Below are 21,751 nucleotides of genomic sequence, written 5' to 3'. Positions count from 1 at the left end.
TTAGCTATGGATAAAGTAGAAAAATGAAACGATATTTAGACAAAACACTTTTTTTTAAGATGAACAGCTCTTGACGTCATCAAATGTTTTAATTTTTCAAGTCAAATAAAAGCTGTTTATCATATTTGCTACATTTATGGCGCACACATGTTCAAAAGCATCATCTTTTGTTGATACTGCTTGCTCAGTTACGTAATCTGAGATTACGTTCATTTGAACCATGCGTCTAAAACTGTAATAAAGCCTTCATGCTATTGTTGTGGCATGAATTACAATTTGTTTTGATTTTCCTTTAAATTTTTAGCTTTTCATAGCCAAATACAACCCAGTAACAGCCTATTTGTCCATGATAATTTTTGGCAGTATTTTAAAGTTGGTCTACGTCATGCTTTCGGTCGCAGCATTATCAACCACAGAGCTATATTGTATTGTATTGTATTTGTATAGCGAATCACACCAAAAATCAAATATAAGGCTAAGACATAATTAGTACCATTTTGCAGAGTTTTCATGAATTAGATGGTTAGTTTCGCGTGTTTTGAATAAATAGTTATTTGAGGATTATTTTTACTGCTGCTCACCACGAGGCATTTGGCCTGGGTTTCAGGAGGTTAGCAAATTATAGCCATCAATAGGGGTCAGTAGATATTTTCAATATTATTTATTTGATTTCCAATTCCTTATCTGCCTACCTCACTCAATTAGAATCATTCGTCATCATTTTAATTTTATTGTTAATCTTATGTGACAGATTAGATTGTGAAGTGTCAATCAAAAAGTGTGTGTGGTGTGTCAAAGTGTCAAAGTGTCAAAGTGGTTTGGATTGTGGAATGGTTTACTTTATTCCACTTTATTCCTGTGCCAGACTGATATAAATATGTGTCCCTTTACCATTACAAGAACAAGTCAAATTGAAATGTAACTTGAGATGACACATTTGATCAATCATGCTCAGTCAGCATCTATATTTGAAAACGTTCTTACATTCACCTCCATCTTTCAGGATTTTAGGCATAGAAGTTAGAATTTAGAAGCTTGTGGCACCCATCATCCCATGCTTGTTCAGTATTAATTGAGCAGACATCACACAAAGGTTTTCCAATCAAGGAGAGGTGCTTTACACAGAGATGCTTCTTTCGAACCAAACCAAAACAAACCTAACCTTACCTGACCTACGACATGCAACCTACAAACCTACAGTGCCTCACTGGTTAGAAAACTTTTGTGTGACGGCTGCTCTACTAATTCTACTTGTTCTTGGTACTTTTTGCAATTCAATTACAAAGTGTTGTTTCTATACGTGGTTGCTGATGAGCTATGTGTGTCCAAAAATGTGTATGTAGTTAGATTGTATTGTCTCTTCAAAATATGTGTTAGTTTGTATAGTTTACTTGGGTTAGAAATTATGCTCAAGAGTCAAGCATTAATGTAAAATATGGCCTCTATTCAAAACAAATTCAATGTTACTAATTGCCAATCATGATTAGTAAGCTTTTAGTTATACAATCTGAGAAACATAGTTTAGGGAACCTTTGAAATGCATAGGGGAGGCCACTTGCAGAACAAAGAAATGATAGCAGAATGTTTTGCTTACATTTGAGGGTGATTTGAAGTGTGATCCCACCAGACACTAAATATGAACCATTAGATGCTAAAGAGTGCATCTTAAGTTATTGCTGTGATAATTTTGCAAGTGGGCCAGAATCTTGTCATCAGAAACCCCACTGTTATTTGGTCAATAAGCATGAGATGGCAGGATAGGTAGTTGTTGGGTGTGTGTATTAGTCAATATACATCCATGGTTACCAATTATAATTCTTGATATTGTTTTTTCAATTACCTTTTATTTGGTTTTGTTAATCCTCTGGCCACTGTATGCTCAAGGTGTTTTTCTCATGCCAGTTCCAGTTCTAGATATTTTTTGTTGTTGGTAAATGGTGAACACACATCCTGACCTAGATGTGAACTGTTGAGTTTTATTGCTGAGCCATGCTGCAGAATTTCTTTGCAGATTCAGTTAATGAGAGTAGGTACTAATTTAGGACATTAATCTACACAAATACCATTGTCTACCTGACTGATGTGTGTGTTCACAGCTGTCGGGCTCAGTGATGGGGGGCGCCACGCGCCTGTCAGGCCTGGCCTGGCTTCTGCTGCTGGCTGCGCTGCTGGCCGCTGGTCTGGCACAGCGGCCGGGCTCGGAGGAGCTGCGCCAGCAGTTCGGCTCCGGTGCTGAGGAGGCGGACGAGTCGGAGGACGCCGCTCCGCCGGCGGCCGCTCCCTCGTCCGCCGGCGGGATGGTGCTGGTCCGCTCGGAGCTGACTGTTGTGGACGAGGCGGAGTCCACCGGCGCGCGGCCCAAGGGCGCGGAGGGAGCGCCTCCTGCGCCGGAGACCGCTGAGCGGGCGGCGCGCGGCTCGCCGGGACGCCAGCCGGCCGGTGGTCAGTCCCCGGAGTCTCCGGAGCCGCTGGGTACCGGCACCGTCACCCGGCTGCCGCCTCCTGAGCAGCAGGGCCCGGCAGACGCCATACGGGAGGTGGAGGCACCCGATCTCTCTGGCCAGGAACCGCTGCTGAAGAGCATCGGCGACAGCTACTTCAAACCGAGCAGTCCGCCCAGCGACGCCGGCAAGGATGACGAGACCATGACAGAACAGGAGAGACAAGGTGAGTCGCTCTGCGGAACGTGTATTTACACACGTTTCTCCGCCTGCCACCGTACCCGTTTATATCACTACTTACAGACCTGCTGCTGTTAATGACAGCGACCCCTACCCTACTCGACTGCCCTGATCACCTTTAACAGCCACTTCCCCTCCTCTGTAGCGGAGGAACTGTACACCACTGGCGAGAAGCTGCTGTCGCGCTCGCGGCCGGACCGAGCGCGCAGTTATCAGCTGCTGGAGGAGGCAGCGCGGCTGGGGCACACTGCCGCCGCCGTCCGGCTGGCCTGGGCGCGCCTGCTCGGCTCCCACCTACCACAAGACGTGACCGCCGCCAAGGAGACGTTCGAGCGACTCTCGGCCCGTGGAAACCCCGAGGCGCAGATGGTGAGAGCGGTGGGAAACGGCGGTCTCGGGGGCAGGACGGTAGGAACTGGTGGACCCGAGCGGTGGCAGACAGTAGGCTTTGCTGGTGAGGCACGGAGCGCTTTGAAGTGGTTTGGTGTGGACTGCCGCGATTTCGGATTTGGGGAAGAGCGGTGGTCTCCGCTGACAAATGTAGTCATACATCGCTGATAAATGTAGTTATATAGTTGAGCAGTTATAGGTACCTTATCGATGTTTCAAAACCATGAGCTGATCGATTCTCAAGGTTTTTGAAAACTTTGTCCTCCTTATCTCTGTTATCGTCACCCGTGACCAGCCGCTCGCACCATCCCCATCTCCCCGCTCCCAGGCGATGGGCTTCATGTACGCGCTGGGTCTGGGCGTCAGCTCCAGTCAGGCCAAGGCGCTGCTGCACTACACGTTCGCTGCTCTGGGCGGCAGTTCGTGGGGCCAGATGGCGCTGGCTTACCGCCAGTTCTACGGCATCAATACGGCCTCCAGCTGCGAGGCGGCGCTCACTCACTACCGCAAGGTCTGCGGCTCAGGTCAGTGGGGTCAACGCACGGATTGTGGAATCTCGTGGGGTCACTGAGCAGGGCAGAACAGAGATCATGAATGTTAGATATGTCAGTAAGGCCTGCGTATTTAAGTTACATGATAATTCATATGGATGTACCGACGCTTTACCACGACTTACAAGGTCGCGGTAAAGCGTAACGTTGTGCAAGACAAGACTAAATGGAACTCGTGTTTGCAAACAAAGGCAGACGTAAGTAGCTACCTGTTGCGGTCAAGTGTGGGTAAATACCATGCTGATGTGCCAATAAACATGGTTTACCTGCAAAGTATCTGACGGTCTATACTCCATTCACGTGTTTGCTCTGTCCGTGATGGTCCTCCTCTGTTTCTCATTGGCGGTAACAGTGTGTTTATCCGTCCTCAGTGGCGGTAGCAGTGTATTTTTCCGTCCCCAGCAGTGTATTTATTTTATCCCAGTGGCGGACCAGGTGGCTCTGTTGGAAGTAACAGTGCATGTCCGTCTCCGGTGACGGTAACAGTGTATTTCTCCGTCCCCAGTGTCGGTAACAGTGTATTTCTCCGTCCCCAGTGTCGGTAACAGTATATACTGTATACCCTCGTCCACAGTCGCGATAAGAGTGTGTTTCTCTGTCCCCAGTGGCGTTAACAGTGTATTTATCTTATCTCAGTGGCAGACCAGGTGTCACTGTCGGGTGGCAGCACCGTGTCTCGTGTGCGGCTCTATGACGAGGCAGAGAGCACCGGCTCGTCGAGCTCCACCCTGGATGAGGACCTCATTCAGTACTACCAGTTCCTGGCTGACAAGGGAGACGTCCAGGCTCAGGTAGGTGTCGCGCCGACGGCCGGCGCTCTGTGCGCGCCGTCTGAGGTCGAAGGCTGCCCGTGGAATGGCACATCCCACGGTTTCGGGGTCCATGCACGTCATTGCACAGCCATCATGACACAAACCGGGGTCTATACTGGGTTAAATGTGTTATGACACAGTCACCATAAATTACGACTTTTAGCATTGTGCTCAGTCTTGGCGCCTGTCATTTGTCTCGCCTGTCCTCTGTCTTCCATCTCTCCTATCAGCCTCTTGTCTGTCCTGTCCTCACTCCTTTCTCTCTCTCCTGTCCTCCGTCTCATCTGGTCTCTGTCTCACCCATTCCCTGAGACTGACATAAGCCCCTCGGCCTCGGCGACAGGTGGGCCTGGGCCAGCTGCACTACCAGGGCGGCCGGGGTGTCGAGAGGGACCACCAGCGGGCCTACGAGTACTTCGTGCAGGCCGCCGACGCCGGCAACCCCAACGCCATGGCCTTCCTCGGAAAGGTATGTGATGGGTCTGCAGATAAGCCCCAAACGCCGAAGGTGTCGGTCTTTTTACATTCATTTCGAAATACAGTCACGATTCAGTGTGATGCATTGTTGCATTAGATAATCGTGAATGTTCCAGCTCCCGAATAAGCATGTCCATTGCCCACACGTTATCCAATTTGATGTTAACGTAAAGCTGGCTGCTTTGTCTACCGGCTCAACCGTCGGCGACAAGTGCTTGCTGACAGATTGACCGTCTTCACCCGTGTTCTTCCCCTCTATCGCCCAGATGAAGGTGGTGGTGCTCCCCCCCCCCCATCTTTCTTTCTCACCAGTTGTACTTGGACTTCCACTGAATACCTCCTTCGCCCGTGAGCATTATGTACCTGGGCTTCTACTGACCAACTCTCCGGTCCGTTCTCCCCACAGATGTACCTCGAGGGTAACGACGTAGTGCAGCAGGACAACACCACGGCACTCAAGTACTTCGAGCGTGCCGCCGAGCTCGGCAACCCGGTCGGACAGAGCGGACTCGGCTTCATGTATCTCTACGGCAAGGGCGTCCCGCAGGACTTCAAACGCGCCGTCAAGTACTTTGCGCTCTCGGCTGACCAGGGCTGGGTGGACGGCCAGCTGCAGCTCGGAAACATGTTCTTCAGTGAGTGTGCATGGAATGGGCCCTGCCATCCGTGATCCGAGAGCACATTTTCTTGTTTGAAAGTGACGGTGATGATGTTTTCTTATTTGGTCGGCTGAGTTCTGTTCTTTGGAATAATGTCTTTCCTTTTCTTACCTCCTCTCTCATCGTCCGTTCGCAGACGGCCAGGGGGTGTCGCGCGATTTCAAGATGGCCATCAAGTACTTCAACTTAGCGTCCCAGGGCGGCCACGTGCTGGCGATTTATAACCTGGCTCAGATGCACGCCTCGGGTGCGGGCGTGGTGCGCGCCTGCCAGACGGCCGTCGAGGTAAGAGCGGGTGAACGGGCAGAGGGAGAGGTGGCTGGGTATGGTGAGAAGAGGCGGGGTAGAGGGAAGAGACTGGTGGATGGAGGTGGGTGGGTCCACGAAATGTCAGTGCCTCCTGGGTCCCGTCAGGCCTTGTCGGTTGTCACACAGGCACTGATCTACATCTTTACTTGGTGCTTCCATTTTTTTTTTCGGGATACTTATGGGTGAAAAACGTACATTTTATTTGAATTTTACTATCATTTTATCCGTGCATTAACCAAAACAGGAAATGGTTTTCATTGCCCACCTGGTATATCATGATGTGGTGTTCCGTAGTTGGCTGAACGGTACACATTGGCCGGGCTGCTGGCTCTAACCAGACTGCTCTCCTCGTCTCTTCAGCTGTACAAGAACGTGGCCGAGCGCGGCCGCTGGGCAGAGCTGTTTATGGAGGCGCACGCCGACTACAAGGCCTACCGGTACTCGGCGGCACTCACCAAGTACTACCTGCTCTCCGAGCTGGGATATGAAACGGCGCAGAGCAATGTCGCCTTCCTTCTCGACAAGGGTGCGTGGGGCGCCGGCTGTCCCCTGCGGGACAGTTGGGAGGGACTTTGTTGAACGGGTGGGAGGGACTGCCCCTGTGGGACAGGTGGAGGGGACTGTTTCCTCTGGAATGGCTGGGGAGGCTGTCCCCTTTGGAACAGGTGGGATGGATGCGGCGGGGACGAGCGTCTGCTGTTGCTCTGCTGGACTGTGTAGTGTGTAGGGTGGGTGTGGGTTATGTGTTTTATGAAGCTTTCCTGGCGCTGTTTGACAAAGAGGCGGGTAGCTGAACGGTATTAGACCACGGGTAGGCTCCGTCGTTCACTGGTAGGGCCGTGTTGTCTCAGAACATCAGAACGACGTGTCACGCTCCACATTCATTGCGTGTTTCCCGTCGTAAGAGCAGTGTTCCCTACTAACCATCAGCTTCTATCTCCTCCGCTGACCAGTGTCTGTGTCCCCCAGGTGTGACGAGCGGCCTGTTCCCCGAAGAAGAGCGCTACACCCGCGCTCTGATCAGCTGGGGCCGTGCCGCCTCACAGGGCTACGGCGTGGCGCGCGTCAAGCTCGGCGACTACCACTATTACGGATATGGTAAGGAATGCTGTCTTTCTGTCTTTCCTGTGAATGTAGTGAGATGCGGCGGAAGCTGCGGAGTGCTACTGTGCGTAGGAACCGGGGGAGGCGGAAGTTTACCGTTCAGACAGCCATTTAATGCTTAATAATGCACGACGGAGGATTGCTGTTGCGTGCTTATGTTAATGGCCGGTTGCTGTGAGCCACTGCGAGACGTGTTTCAAAATAGACCGCCGCGTGCTGTGCCACCATTGACCGGCGCCGTTTGATGCCCTGTTCCGCCACCCACTGCTGCGTCTGACGGTCCGCCGCTCCGCCTGCCTGCCAGGAACCCCAGTCGACTATGAGGCGGCCGCCGACCACTACCGGATGGCCTCTGAACAGCAGCAGAACGCGCAGGCCATGTTCAACCTGGGCTACATGCACGAACAGGGTCTGGGCATCCAGCGGGTATGTAACGCTTCCATCCACTCGCCTTCCTGAGAGCTTTACAGACCACAGTCGTTAGGTAGCGGCAACCGATCAGCATGTCCGGATTCATAGACGAACTTGTTTTTTATTTGAGCTTAATCATGGTTTAAAGATCTAACTAAACGAAACGACCTTTACGGCTTCGTTTTTTTTCGGCTCACTCCACTTCCAGTTATCCAATGCATCTCTTGACGAGTTTCTAGTTTATAACAGATGCAAAGTGCATTAGATTAATCATAAGGTCTATTGATTGCTCAATGAATGATTGGTGGTTTGATCTTTTCATTAGTTTAGCTCGATTGTTTGAATAGACTGATAGGTTAAATTCTTCTTTTGATTAAAGTGCATAAAAAAATAAACAACCACAACGAAAGCGCTACTAATCTCGCCCCACCGCGTCTCTGGCAGTCATGGGACGAGGGCTGTACATTTAAATTAATAGAACACCCAGGAAGTTCAGCTATAACCAAAAACTGGAAAGACGTAAGCTCTGCTGCTCCCCATGCACTGCGTCGTTTTTTGTTAATGTTAAACGGTGGTGCGACATATTCTGACCCTTTCCCTGACGACCGGCAGGACATCCACCTGGCGAAGCGGTTCTACGACATGGCCGCCGAGACGAGCCCGGACGCCCAGGTGCCCGTGGCGCTGGCCATGACCAAGCTGGGCGCCATCTTCCTGGTCCGATTCCTAGACGAGGTGAGCCGGGGAGGCAGCGTGACGCGCTCGGCATCCGTTGGTCTTGATTGTATGTCTTGATTGTATGCCCGCCAGTCGCCGGACTTATTCACCATCGTCCGATATGCGGAAGGGTTGTTTCTGGTTCGCAGGTGATAGCCTTCTAATAATTATTTGTGGGGATATAATGTGGGCTGTTGGGTACCTGGTAATTACTGTAAGGCTGGGTCGGCACCGATGGATTACAGTCCCGTCATATGTTTATGTGAGGCGCCAGTCTTTTGACGATGTATAGCGTGAAGTATCAGTAATTAAGTCGTGTCACGTGTATCCATCTGTGTGCATGCCTGCCTGTCGGCGCTCTGTAACGCCTATATTCTAACGCCGTCTCCCCGTCCCCCAGTCGGATTGGAGCGACTACCTGCCTCTGTCAGCGCTGAACAGGCTCCTCGGACCCGACTGGGACATCTACCTGATGACGGTGCTGGCCGTGCTGCTGGCGTTGGTTGTATTCTTCAGAAGACCGCGGTGATCGGACTGTCGCTGCCAGCCGCTGTCCGTCTCTGTGTGTGTGGGAGTGAATATTATACTGGGGGACGGCCGGCGAACACCGAGAGACTTTTGGGGCTATGTGGGGAAGGGAGAACTGAGGGAAAGACAACGAAAGGTCTTCATGACTGAGTGTGGGCACCAAGTCGACCGCGATATGACAAGTAAGGGCCCTGATGATTCGGAGTGAGCAGAGTTAGGGCCCCAGTGATTGTAGTGTCCGGAGTTATACTCCAGTGACCGGAGTAATTAGGGACTGCTGACCGGAGTAAATGGACCACGCTGAACAGATATGGGTCTCGGTGTTGGAGTGTGCGGGGAGTGTTAGGTGTCTGGTGAGCGGCCACAGACGCCACGAGTCACGCCGCGTTCGTGTCAACGTGTGATGGTGTCTCCGTTCAGGTCAGGCAGCGCGGCACTATCGGCCGCGCCCCTATAGCTATTTATTCCTGTGATACTTGGTGACAGTCTGACGCCTGCATATGGGCGTCGGCAGGACACCTTGCACCTGGTTTTCGGACGGTCGGCCGGCGGCGGTCGCCCGGGGAAGCCCGAGGAGATCGCTCTCTGCACCGGCCGGCCTCTCTGGGGCGGGGCTGGAATCGACAGCCGCCCGCGCGGTCCCTGTGTGCGGTGATGGCACGCAGCACGGGTTCAGTATCAGCGCCGCATGCACGTTCGCAATAAACCGCGCCAGGCCTCTGCTGGTGTTTGCCAAACGCCGACCACACATAACGTACATGTATGTATAATGGTGCTCACTGTAATTCCTCACTGGACGTCCAGTGCTGCTACCGACGGACATATACCAGGCAAAGGAGATTCTGGACGACAGTGGTTGTTCCGCTCTTTGTTCCTCGCACCGTCCCCTGCCACCGAAATCCTCTCACTCTCGCCGGCCTGGACGGGCGGCGGCAGCACTCTATGCAGTCCGTTTGATTACAGTGTGTGTATTGTCTATCAGTCGGCCGCCGGCTGGTAAAGTGACGTTATCACGCGGCGGTGGCGGGCGGGTGGCGCGTCCCGGCCCCACTGTCCCGGCCCGCGGCACTGTACGCCGCGCCGCTCGGTATCGATGAGATAAATAGCTGCGGGTGCCGGCGGGCGGCCCCGTCGGTCGGCACTGGTGGCGGGTCACCGGGGTGTCCGGCGCTGGCGCGCGGCGCGGTGGCCGGCGTCACTCCGGGGCAGCGGCGGCGTGTACAAAACGCGGCGGCGCGGTGAGCGGGGCGGAGCGGCACGGAGCGGCGGCGGCGGCGGCGGCGGGGCCGGCCGTCATTCGAAGATGAGCGACGCGGACGCGTAGCTGACGGAGGAGTCGCTGGGCGAGCGGCACTGACTCGACTGCGCGTACTTGAGGAACTTGAGCTTCATCCGGTGCCCGTTTGGCGTCTCGTTCAGCTTGGCCACCGCCTGGGAACGGACAGGAGCGCCGCTAGTGAGCTGGTGGTGGAACTACACGCTGGCGTGAATTATAGGTTAATTTGGTCTCAAGTTCATAGATTCATATTGGGAACAGCTACTTTTTGGAGAAAAAAAAATGGGGCCAGGCGACCTTCGTGACAGGACGTCAGTGGGGTCCAGGTCTGGACGTCACGTCAGTGATGGCCTAGGTTGGCTTAATGCGAGGTCCCTGTTCGATCAGTGAGAGGCCCGGGCCAGCTCAATGTTGGGTCCAGGTCAGGTCAGTGCGAGGTCAGCTCAGTGTGACCAGGGCCAGGTCAGTGTGAGGTCCAACCTGAATGAGGGTCAGCTCAGTGTGAGATCAGCGCGATCTCTTACACGGTCGGTAACTCACGTTCAGCAGCACGCCGATCGGGTGCCTGCCGCAGATCGTGTTGCCTGTCCGCTGGATGTACTGCGTGAACTTGACCGGGTCCAGCGACTCGATAATGTCCATACCCTGGCAGACAGACACCTCAGTCAGACGCCGTAGCGACATCATCAGTCCAAACATATCACAACAATCCGAACAACCACAATCGTCCGAACCACAACCATAATCCGAACAATAAAACAGCTGTCCACCGTGGCTGCATTAAGGCGAGCCACCTCGAACGCTGTCTAGACCGGGTATCGAGTGGTGAGCCCCGGCGGATTATCCGGGGCCGCCGTGCAGCGATCAATACCCCCCCCCCCCCACCCCACAATCCCCCTGTATTCGGAGACAGGCCGGGGTGCCACCGATAGTCCGTGAGCTGACCGGCGGTCAGCGATAGCGACTCCGGTGCCGCCCCGGCGCTCGATTTCGACCGGCATGGCAAAGGCGCGGCGACGGTACTACTCAGAGGCGAACATAAGAGTCGCGCACGGAATCTAGACCCGGATATGTACAGAGTATACACAGAGTCGAATGCAAGACCCGAGATTCAATCAGGCACCGCACAGGGACGCCCTCAGGCGAGCAAGGAATCCGAGATCCGCCAAAGTGCACCTGACCCGACCGGCTATACGGAGGTTGTTCGACAGTCTGCCCAAACGGACAGACTGATAGACCCAGACTGGGAGACCCCCGCGTGGACTGGCACACCCCATGTTACAGTACCCGGCGGCGACTGACCTCTCGGTCGAGCTGCTGGATGAACTCGTGTATGTGTCCGTTGGCGCGGTCGGCGCCGTTCACGTATCGGAACCGCTGGCCCCAGTGGCAGAAGTCGGACGAGATCACAAACAGGTTGGCCGGGTCGGCCAGGTAGGGCGCCAAGAGCCGGCCGTAGAGCGCCTCCTTGTCCGGCGTCAGCGAGCCGACCAGGATCGGCACGATCGTGAACTGGCCGCGGAAACTGGGAATACACAGACACACCGGTCACACAAAGACACATCAGACGCATCAGACTGATCACAGACAGACACACAGACCCATCTCTGGTCAGCGAGCCGACCAGGATCGGCACGATCGTGAACTGGCCGCGGAAACTGGAAATAAAGAGTCACATTACATTAGTCAGTAGTCACATAAAGACATCAGACTGGTCACAGACTGGACAGACACACAGATCCATCACTGGTCAGAAAACCGACCAGGATCGGCACGATCGTGAACTGGCCGTGGAAACTGGGAACGAGGAGACACATCAGACACGTCAGACTAGTCACATCAGGCACACAAAGAGTCAAAGACACATAAGACCAGGAGCAAAGACACATCAGACCATGGCGCACATAAAGACACACAAATACATCAGACCGATCACACACCAAGACACATCTGTTGAGCAACAAACAACGAACGCCGCGCTAGCAAACTTTACACCGAAAACAATAATAAAAAACATACAACGGCGCCGTTTTCCCACGTCGAATAAGCAACGAACGTACTCTTCCATAACTTTGGCGATGTAGGGCAGGTGCATCTCGATACTGTGCTCGTCCTCGTCCGTGGAGAGACTCATCCGCTCGAACTGCTCCGTCGAGTACAGCTGGTCGTAGATCCCCTGTCAATGAGCGCATAGTTAGATTGGTATGCATTGGGTGGCGTCGTAGATGAACAAATTACTTGAAACGTTGCTTTAAAACCAAAACGACGGGTCGTATTTTTAACGGTGGAAACAACTTGAAGACGCATCAGCTCGTTAGTAGAAAAAAAAATCCTTCATGCAAAACGAGCGATAATTTAGGCAAAGACTAGGGCTAAATAAAGAACCGAGATGTGAAATGTTTCAACAATGATATCCGAGAAGTAACGCAAGTCACCTATGACCCTAGTAACAGGGCTGCAGGGTCGATGGATTTTTCTTGATCGACTCCAATTCCGACTCTGATTCCAACTTCGACTCCGACTTGGACTCCCGACTCCGACTCCAACTCCGACACCGCCCATCTCGGTTAAAGTCCATATCATGACCGTAAACTTCATGTCAGAGCTTTTCACCTCGCCTGAAACAATCCCTTGCGCGTTCCAAGGCCTTACATTGCAAACGTTGTTCATAAAAAGCAAAGTTAACTAATTACTAATGGCAGCTGGGTCTGGCGCAGCCTTTTCTCGCTTAAAACGCTGGTGCAAAAACAGGGACTTGAGCTTCGACAAACTCTATATTGTAAAGGTCAACGAGTGTAATATTCTCAAGCAAACAGGGTGAGGTGCATGACTTTTATCCATGCAATACTCAATTCAGCTCCGGAGTCGAAATCGGTAAGAATTTGTCGACTTCGAATCCGACCACGCAACCCTGGTTCCTACAAACCAATCTAATCTAGTGAGCTCAACATACTGTAGGCATGGCTAAGTGACTTATCGCTAGTTACACGTTGGCTATCATTGAGCATGCTCCATCTAATGCCAGGGTAACTGAGACCCTTCGGTGTCGTGGATGTAAGATTATTCAGTTTTGTATCTGTATGTTATTCCGTGTGATAAACGTCTCCTTATTTAGCGCCGTACACGTCAAGCTGCCGCGCCCCGCCGCACACTGGTCGGAAACGCTCCAGCGAGAGGCCAGCGGCCTTTCCGCAAAAGTTTTTTGCTTGTTATTCCACAACTAGTGAAGCAAACTTCATAAAACTTTGCATACCTTCTCTGTCATATGTAAGCTATCATTTGGATGTCAAGCACTAAATATATGACGTGAATCTGTTAAGTTATGACGTCATAATTGAGTATAATACAGGATCTAGCACCACTTTAAGTCAACAAGGGAAATTGGGAGCTGCTATTCGGGCACCGGGAATGGTTTCATGCACTCCTTGCAAGGTCCAGTGCTTCACTTTAGCATTGTTGACTTTGCGTGACGTCATTTATGACGTCTTTAAGGCCATATAAGTTTTTCGTCAATAACTCCTGATCAGATGGAGCTAGAGAGTCGGGAAAGCCACCATTGGACTCAGGAAGACCTGCCGAATCGAATGATATGCGATATGACCTCCTTCAACCATTTTCGTGACCTGAGGGGCTCCGACCTGACCTTGACCCGAGGTTAACACCTTAAGTTGACTTCACCCGAACACCAAGTATAGCATTCGACGCGCCTGAGCTAGACAAACACGATGATGCCAAAATCGCGGCAGTGCGGCCATTTTTGGCAAAGTAATTAACCTAAAACCGAGCCCGTGCCTTGTGGCACTTACCTGACCTAAGAGGTCACTGGCTGACCTAAGACCTTCAAATCGGGTAGTACCTAATTGTTGCGTCTTATAACGGCACACAAGCTCTTTTTTCCGCGAGGCTCTAGCTCAATTAGAGGCGAAACGGCGAGGGAGTTGTACCAACCCTCTGCGGTCAATATAGAAAACCAATCGGTCCGGCCAGGGTTAAATACCGGAATTGTGATCTAATGTAAAAAGACGGCCCAAGGTAACCCGGCGTCAGTGACAGGTGTCCTATATTTGCAGCGTCTTATATTCACGAAGGTTTCAATTTCCACTTTCTTCAGTCGAGTGATGGTTGTCAATAGCAAGGCTCTCTAAATGCAAGCCGTAATCGCCACGCAATATGTGGAAGGCTTTTGATGTCAATACATACATAAATGCATACATAAAACGCGCTTTTCACAAAATTCATAAGCTCAAACGCATCTGTTTTTAATGACCAGTCAACTACGCATGGATGCGTGCAGGCCACACAGGTCAGCGTAAGCAGGGCGCGGCGGCCGAGCCGAAACTGGGGCGGGGCGGGCGGTAGTTGGGTAGAAAGAGCGGCTCCTGCAAATTTTGCGCAAATATGCGCAGTTAGCTTTTATGTTGCCCTGGTGTAAATTTAAATCCTGATTCATCTCACAAAAAATCAGAGTGGTACTAGATGGGACTACCTGTTGTTTCCTTACCTAAACTTTGCAGTTATATTCCAGAATCACTGTAGGAGAGCCTTCATAAAAAAGCTACAGTAAATCTTAGTTAGGGAAAAAGTATACCAAAAATTTTGCACTGACCAGTCGGCAACTTCATAAGGAACATTTTGATGCATAATACGTGGGATTTCAATTTGGTGTCTATCAGCAATAAGACTTTGAATATCCGGCTCAAGAAACCTCTTGCTCCGCGTCAGTTTCCGAGTTCTGGGATACCCCATCTTCGGGGGCTGATTACAGTTATTTTTGGTCACCCGGATAAGTTTTTTTGGCCGAAGTATAATAATTTGATCAATTTCAAATCGATCTATATAAAAAATAATCCGAAACTCCGGAATCGCCCGTGGCCTCTCGTGAGGGCGTTTCCGACCAGTGTGCGCCGTGCCTGATCTATCGTCGGGTAAAGCTGTCACTCCCGACTCCCGCGGTATTCTGTTAGGCTGCATTACTTGGTCTATGGCCAGGTTGTCAGTCCCGTACCTGTAAGGCTGTATTAGTGTATTACTTGGTCTACGGTCCGGTCAGTCCTCAGTCCCGTGCCTGTAGGGCTGCCGTACCTGGTCAATAGTAAGGTCGTACAGCGGCGTGCTGTACTTGAGCGTGGAGGAGAGGGCGCAGCCGGCCAGACGCACGTGATGCGACGGACCCAGAATGAACACCCGTTTCACGCAGATGGGCGAAACCTGTCGGTAGGCGAACGCGCCGCACGCGCCGCAGTACGAGTAGCCGGCGTGCCTGCCGACGGGGGAGGAGGCGAGGGTCAGCTCAGCAGTCCGGAGGGGAAGCTGGTCCAGGACTACGGTAACGGCTGGGCACGAAGTACCAAAACGTCACGAAATACGAATACGACAACAAGAGAAGGAAGAAGCAGCACTGGTGCCAAGCACAGACGAACCCCTCCCGCCCGACACAGGTGCCCATCGCGCCCGACCGTGACCCCGCTGCACGCACCCTGTAGGTACTCCCCTCCCACCGCCGCACGAACTCTGTGCTCACGGCAGCGCAGGTACTCTGTTCTACTCCGTACTCACGGCGCGATGATGGCCCGCGCCGGTCCGTGGGAGAGTTCGGCGGCATCCAGCCACCGCTCCAGCTGGCCACCCAGCTCCCGCTCTGTGACAGATAAGGCACCATTACAGTTTCTCTGAGCTGCACTGACTGCCATATTCTGTGTCCCTCCATCACCGATGATTTATCACAAACATCAGTTTGTGATAAATCATGATGATGATTTTTTACACCTTAGGAGGGGCGATTTGCGGTCTTGCATTCCAGAAGTATATAAAAACATTCTACCCGTGATATTGTGAGAAAAAATTGCAGCGTGTGTATTTGCGATGTGTTGTGAACTTTTGTACCATTTTCTTTTTGTATTATGGGAAGCTAGCACTGAAGATGATATAATCGAAACGCGTTTGCGAAGGCTTTCTATAATACAGTACCTTTATATTTAAAAAAGTTTCACTTATCTAGTCATAATTGTCACAATGAACGTTCAACAAACATCAGTGTTGGCTTACAAACTACTGCAACATTGAAGTAGCAGCAAAATAGACTGAAGAAAATGCAAAGGTTGAACAATGAACATTGAGCATTAGTCTTGGGCAATGCCATCTACATTTAGTTCATTGAAACATCCTGAGTCAGTCAGAATGGCAGAGGCTAACATTTTGTGAGAAGAACTCACTTACCTGAGTTTGAGTACCAGCTTCCTGCATGGGTTGCCTTCCTTATAGAAGACATCCTGGTTCCTATTTTGAGAACTTTAACAAGCACCTGCAATTAAAACAACCTTTGTATAAGAAGGAAATGGAAAAGCAAATAAATAATGAGTCAGCAAAATAATGTCGCAAAAACAAAACTAGTAATCCATGTAAGCCTAACATTGATTTCACGCAATGTAAAAAAATGTGGCAATGACTAAACAGGTGTGAGTGCACGTCTTTATCACTCAGAACTGCATGCACTATGCCAATGAAGCTTGTCAATGATTTAAAATTTGGTTACAGTCTCATTCAGCATGCAAGGAAAAAGAATTCACAATGGACGTCAGCTACAAGGTTAACCTTAAAAACGAATGACACAGGCAAGCACACTCAGAAAACATTGTCTGGCTATCATTGCTTATGATTTCAACTATGCAGCTTTCTAATTGGAGTAAAAAAGCAATTTTAACATGGGACTTGAGCTGGAATAGTAGTTTTGTAGCTTGAGCTGAGACAAGCACAAATCAGGAGCTTTTACTCCCCAATGATCACCCTAGGTAAAGATATTCAATTTCTCATTCCAAAAAGGGTGCCTTGTTTGTTCAGGAATGTGTCACTTGTAGAGGAATTCCAACTGCCAAGAATGCAGCCACCTGTCACCAGTCACAGAGGCTTGCTGCATCAGCCAATCAGCATGCAGCTGGTTTTAAACTATGCAACATGATTGATAAGCACATAATAAGCTACCTATCACCACCACTGTTTAGGTGAAATATAGTTCTTCCTATATGAAAATAGACATAATTTCCTTTTGTATATGTTAACTTTCTTATTATCTTGAGCATAAAAATTACAAAACTTTAGCACACAAAAAAACAGATTCCAGGATGGTGGTATATTTCCTTTAAGCAGCAAAGGATGAGAGACCTGGCTTAAAAATGATGTTGCGGCATGATAGATACAAATGATATGCACTACAGAAAAAGGACAGCAACAAACTCTCAACAATTGTCGTCGATCAACATAAATAAGACAAAAAGTTGCCATCTGACCAAATTTGGTTATTTTTGCCAGTGTTTGTGTTCCTGATTTCACATATGCCATGGGTGAAGTGATGCTATGCTACAGCAACCTATTTTCATGAGCATCGGTAATAATTAGACGCTCTTAGTTACACCAAAGAATATTATTTATGTTGTGTATTTCTCCAGGCATTCAGTTCTATTCCAAAGTGTTCAAATTTGATTTTGGTTCGTAAAATGTGCACAAATTTATAATTTCTAGCATGAAGCCAAAGGGGCACTCAGATGTCACAAAAGTGTAGGTTTCTCATTTCTCAATGACCTGCGATATCACAAATCAAGTTCTTCAGCGGTCAAGGTCTTGATCATTCCCCTGTAATGTTGCTAACTGAAAAGGAGCTGTTGAAAAACCTATTACACAAAGGAAAGCCAGCTCAAGCTATCTCCAAGGCCCTATGGTATGTCTTCAATTTCATTGTTTACTTTCTATGATGGGGCTTTGAATCACGGTGGTGTCGACGCCTTTAGCTTGCTTCGATAAACCTCAATCAAAAAACATAATTTGTACATACACAGTTTTCCTAACGTTATCCAAATACAAGATGACTCTGACTGATTCACCGCGAACAAAGGAAAACGAGAGCCACACACTCCCCCACACAAGACACACAAAAACAAAACAGACAGCAGTTCTCAAGGCTAGTCCAAGGCCATCTATAGAAGGTACAGTCACTCTCCCGCCGACCAATCAGAGACAGATCCTGAGTGACGTCACCCCTGATGCTCGATAGGGGTACTCCATTCCTTTACAACGTAAAAATGACTAACTTCATTTGAAGATTGTTGGTGACACTCTACACATATCGCTCAACCATTGATGTCATTGGAAAGTCCAACTAATTTTCTAGCGATAAAAAAAAGCAGCAATATGCTAAGAAATGGCCGGTTTTGAAGATATAGACGATTTAAAAACCCTCTGCAGTTGAAGGAAAGCAACGTAAAAACGCATCGAGCTTATATTTTTACTATGAATAAATCATTTTTCAGTAAGTTTTTAGATATGGTATCGATTTATTCAACAACTTTATTACAATGTTTTTATTACTTGGAACTTTATTTCAAAATAATATTTTCAAAAATGGCAACTGTTGGCAAGTAGCTTTGAAGCGATTGTGGCGCGCCGCGCCATTATTGTCCTGAGGCCCCCATATGATGTCATCAAAAGTGGAGTGACATGGGCCTGTCATATGGAGTGTCATGGGCCTGGGCTAGTCATAACTCATATACTAAGCATAAAAATACCTTGGTCCTTGACTGTCGAACTGATGACGTAATAAATTCTTGGCAGTGAAGTCCGTGAAACTGGCATCGTATACGAATTTGAATTTAACCACGCCGGGCCGGGTGTGTCAACTGTCAAGCCCTGTGTTTTCGCAGTCCATAGATTATAAAAAACGTTTGTGGAGAGGAACATAAATACATAATTTTTGACACACCTAGGGGTAACTACCAATGTGAAAATTTCAGGTCGCTCAAGATCAGGTTACCAGGGACTCATCAAAGATCAAATTTCGATCCTTTTTAGTTTTTAGGTAACAGTTTTCGGCAAAGCCGCACATACCTAATTCAGGAACGAATGGAGATACAGCGCAACGTATTCGATAGCCCTTTTAAGGCTCAATCCAAACAATTATCAAGATTTGACCTAACGTCAACCATGTAGCTTCCAGACGAAAAACTGAAGAAATTAACATTTTCAAGAGGCTCGCCCATTGGATTCCCATTTCCAACAACCGCCCGGCGCCCATCTTAGTTGGATATCAGTTATCACAGACACGGACCCACGGATCGAGATCGAATTCTCCCCCGCCTGGTCCACCACGCCGGTAGGGTGTTCAGTCCGGCCACCGCATATACCTATGCGTCACCAGTCGGGCACCGTGTCCTCTGGGCTAGCAGGAGGGTCTTTTGGGAGGGTCTTTTGGAAAGGTCTTTTGGGAGGGGTATTTATGTTTGGTGCCCTTCATAGAGTTGCAGACTGCAGATTTTGTGCAGACATTGTGGCTCAGCGGCCGCAGAAGAAACGCGCGGCGATGCGCGCTAGCTGGATGTTGGCCGCATCTCGGAACGCCTGGCTGAAGAGGAGCACCACGGGTGTGAGCAGGCTGGTCTGCACGAACACCATCAGCACCACCAGCACGTCACGGAGCTCGTGCGCGTCCGGCATCTCCACGCAGCTGGGCTGACCGCGCCGGTGCGTCACCAGCAGGATCGGCAGCAGGAAGCTGAACAGGAACAGCGCCAGGTGCGCCACCAGCGCCACTGTCGACAGCACGTCGTAGCGCGGCGGACGGACGCGCGGTGCCGCCACCGTCGTCGGCGACTCGCCGTGACGCGGTCGGCGGGTCGCCCCAGGAGGCACTCTAGGGGGAACGGCCAGCAGCGCAGAGGGACTTAGGGGCTGGGGGCGGAGGTACAGGTCTTCAACCCCTAAACGATGGGCGGCCGATGTCATGTTGCTGATTGTCGTCCATGCTTGGCGTGTTGCTGGTCTCTCAGCGGTGATTATTTCGTCAGAACTGGAGCCACCGGGTGATTTGGTGCCACCTGGCCTCGTCGGTAGCGATTGGGTTACATTGCTGGCTGCTGCAGTGTCCCTAGAACCATTCGTGGGCTGATGTGGATATGTTGAGAGCTCAATGCAGTTTATATCATCACTTCCTTCGTTTTCCTTCGGATAGCCAGTCACTTCCATGCAATTCAACACTTCGAGTGTTTCGGCATCCTCCATGTTATCGGCGTCCTCCTCGACGCTATCGACACCTTCATCGAGGCTTTTGACTAAAGACTCATGTCTCTCAGATTTTGATGTGTCGTATTCGTATGAGTCTTCTGCAGTGTCACCCTGTGAATGCTCGCCTGAAGATAATGCCGTCATTGTTTCCTTTTCTGATGCATTTCCATCTCTAGGAGGGCCTTGCACTTCAGGTAGTTCGAGTGACCCTGTTGAACGGGAAGTTTGATTATCGATGTTTGGTGCAGAATCATGGACGGCGATTTCGGTGGTAACAGTAATTTTTGGGCAGCTTTCTTCGATATGGCTATTGGGAGCGGGGTAGCTGATCGCACCATTTTTTGTGTCCTCTCCCCGTAAGTCTTCATCTCCAGCGTTTCTGTTGGCACCCGCACCACGCTCAGTATGACGCGTTGTACAGTCTAGCTGTGTGTGAAGCTCTACATGAGACACGTTCTCCAGCTCATCAGAATCGCCTCCAGCTGATTCACGCCCGGCGTCGCATTTTCTGGCGACGTTCGACATAAAAGACGTTTCCGCGGCATTGTCCGTCTCGCGCTTGGTTTGTACACAATGCAGTGGTTTAGCCGGTTTAGGTCCAGCCGATTCTGCGCCTTGCATCGAGGCTGCTGACGCTGCGCTGATCGCCCGCCTTGCCTGCGCCTGAAGACGGAGTGTGCGACGAATCCGCAGCCGAGTTTTCACCGCCTTCACGGCAATAGAACCATACGAGAACGCCACTGTAGCCAGGCAGCCGAGGGCGATCGTCGTGCGCACAATGTTGAGGCACGGAGAATGATGGGGGCTGAAGGTGTATGGCCGGGAGACGATGAACCAGCCGTCGGCGGTGACGGCGTAGGCGTGCGAGCAGTAGTTGGTCAGCTGCAGCTGCGTGATGGCCGTCAGACAGACACTGAGCACGGCTCCCGGCAGCACGGCCATCAGCGTGTCCGACGGCGTCGTCTGCAGCTCCCTGTTCCGGCACACGTACAGGTAGCGCAGCAGCGCTATCGTCACGATGAAGCTCATCTTGATGTTGAAGCAGAGCTCGACGATGAAGCGGCGCGACACGCAGTTGAACGTGTACAACGTGCTCGCGGTGGTAGTCCTGAGGCCGTGGTATGGTTTCACGGCGTGCATCAGATGTAGCAACGGATAGATGATGGACATTCCCGTGTCGTAGATGCAGATGTAGAGCACCAGTCGATTGCACAGGGTCCGGAGATGGCGGAAGCCGGACAGCGTCAGTACGGCGAGCATGTTGAACCCCACGCCGAACGCCATCGAGAGGACCAGCAGCATGAGAAGGCTGAGGGCGGCCAGGATGGAGGCCGTCCGACCGGCCTCCGAGGAGGGACAGACGGGCAGCAGGCCGGGCTCCGGCGCCGAGCAGTTGGCCAGCGCTGCCGTCACCGCCGCCCGACACACGTCCGAGAGCGCCCCCGGGCCGTCGTCAGGCTGCTCTGTTGGCGGCGCCGTACTGGAGCTGCCCGGCTCGCCGGCCGCGCCGGGTATGGTGACGTTCTCGGAGGTCATGAGACCTCGGCGCCGGGCTGCTGCTTTCACCCCAGCTGCCAGCAAACGGTGGCGGCAACCGCACCCAGCTCCTCGCTGGAACTGAGAACAAGTGTGTCAGCAACCTAGGCTGTTGATTAATAGGCATAGATCGACATTTTCTACAGATTAGCTATAAGCAGTGCCACATAGGAATGATTCAAGGACTCCTCTCATGGATAGAAGAACGTTCGTTTTAAGATTTCCTAAGATTTTTTTACATTAACCCGGCAGT

General features: G+C 50.9%; 2 protein-coding genes across 12 annotated transcripts in view; one reads left to right on the top strand and one right to left on the bottom strand.

Annotated features, from left to right (window-relative positions):
• Positions 1-397: 397 nt before the first annotated feature.
• On the top strand, positions 398-9,359 carry LOC122380636 (protein sel-1 homolog 1-like). 3 transcript variants are annotated; one of them, XM_043363973.1, is made up of 13 exons: positions 398-637; positions 2,097-2,667; positions 2,827-3,050; positions 3,400-3,595; positions 4,259-4,413; positions 4,778-4,903; positions 5,318-5,546; positions 5,707-5,855; positions 6,240-6,405; positions 6,849-6,977; positions 7,288-7,409; positions 8,007-8,129; positions 8,512-9,359. In XM_043363973.1, exons 2-13 carry the CDS (start codon positions 2,112-2,114, stop codon positions 8,638-8,640), a joined length of 2,304 nt encoding a protein of 767 aa, XP_043219908.1. In that variant the 5' UTR covers positions 398-637; positions 2,097-2,111; the 3' UTR covers positions 8,641-9,359. The 3 variants fall into 3 exon arrangements, with proteins under 3 accessions (XP_043219908.1, XP_043219907.1, XP_043219909.1); XM_043363972.1 differs by having other exon boundaries at positions 409-610; XM_043363974.1 differs by having other exon boundaries at positions 411-522.
• A 24-nt stretch (positions 9,360-9,383) lies between these two features.
• Positions 9,384-21,751, bottom strand: part of LOC122380637 (protein MEMO1-like) — a 33,401-nt gene continuing 21,033 nt past the window's right edge. The window contains exons 1-8 of one of the 9 annotated variants that reach the window (XM_043363977.1): positions 18,471-18,527; positions 16,132-16,216; positions 15,472-15,553; positions 14,998-15,175; positions 11,976-12,091; positions 11,218-11,440; positions 10,456-10,560; positions 9,384-10,070 (exon numbers count right to left, since the gene is read on the bottom strand). In XM_043363977.1, coding sequence (XP_043219912.1) covers positions 9,933-10,070; positions 10,456-10,560; positions 11,218-11,440; positions 11,976-12,091; positions 14,998-15,175; positions 15,472-15,553; positions 16,132-16,183 — 894 coding nt within the window. In that variant the 5' untranslated portion in view covers positions 16,184-16,216; positions 18,471-18,527 and the 3' untranslated portion in view covers positions 9,384-9,932. Of the gene's footprint in view, positions 10,071-10,455; positions 10,561-11,217; positions 11,441-11,975; positions 12,092-14,997; positions 15,176-15,471; positions 15,554-16,131; positions 16,217-17,651; positions 17,854-18,470; positions 18,528-21,751 lie in introns of those variants that run through there. The other 8 variants (XM_043363983.1, XM_043363982.1, XM_043363978.1 and 5 more) reach the window with 8 other exon arrangements.

The sequence above is a fragment of the Amphibalanus amphitrite genome, unplaced genomic scaffold, assembly GCF_019059575.1.
Source record: "Amphibalanus amphitrite isolate SeventyFive unplaced genomic scaffold, NRLGWU_Aamphi_draft 000102F_arrow, whole genome shotgun sequence".
In the NCBI taxonomy this organism is placed as follows: domain Eukaryota; kingdom Metazoa; phylum Arthropoda; class Thecostraca; order Balanomorpha; family Balanidae; genus Amphibalanus; species Amphibalanus amphitrite.
This window is presented reverse-complemented; position numbering and strand designations above follow the sequence as displayed.

Bases quoted from the DNA above. Each gene is read 5' to 3' on its own strand.
- LOC122380636 (XM_043363974.1), top strand. The intron at 3,051-3,399 runs GTGAGAGCGGTG...CCCCGCTCCCAG, and splicing joins GAAACCCCGAGGCGCAGATG to GCGATGGGCTTCATGTACGC. The intron at 7,410-8,006 runs GTATGTAACGCT...GACGACCGGCAG, and splicing joins AGGGTCTGGGCATCCAGCGG to GACATCCACCTGGCGAAGCG.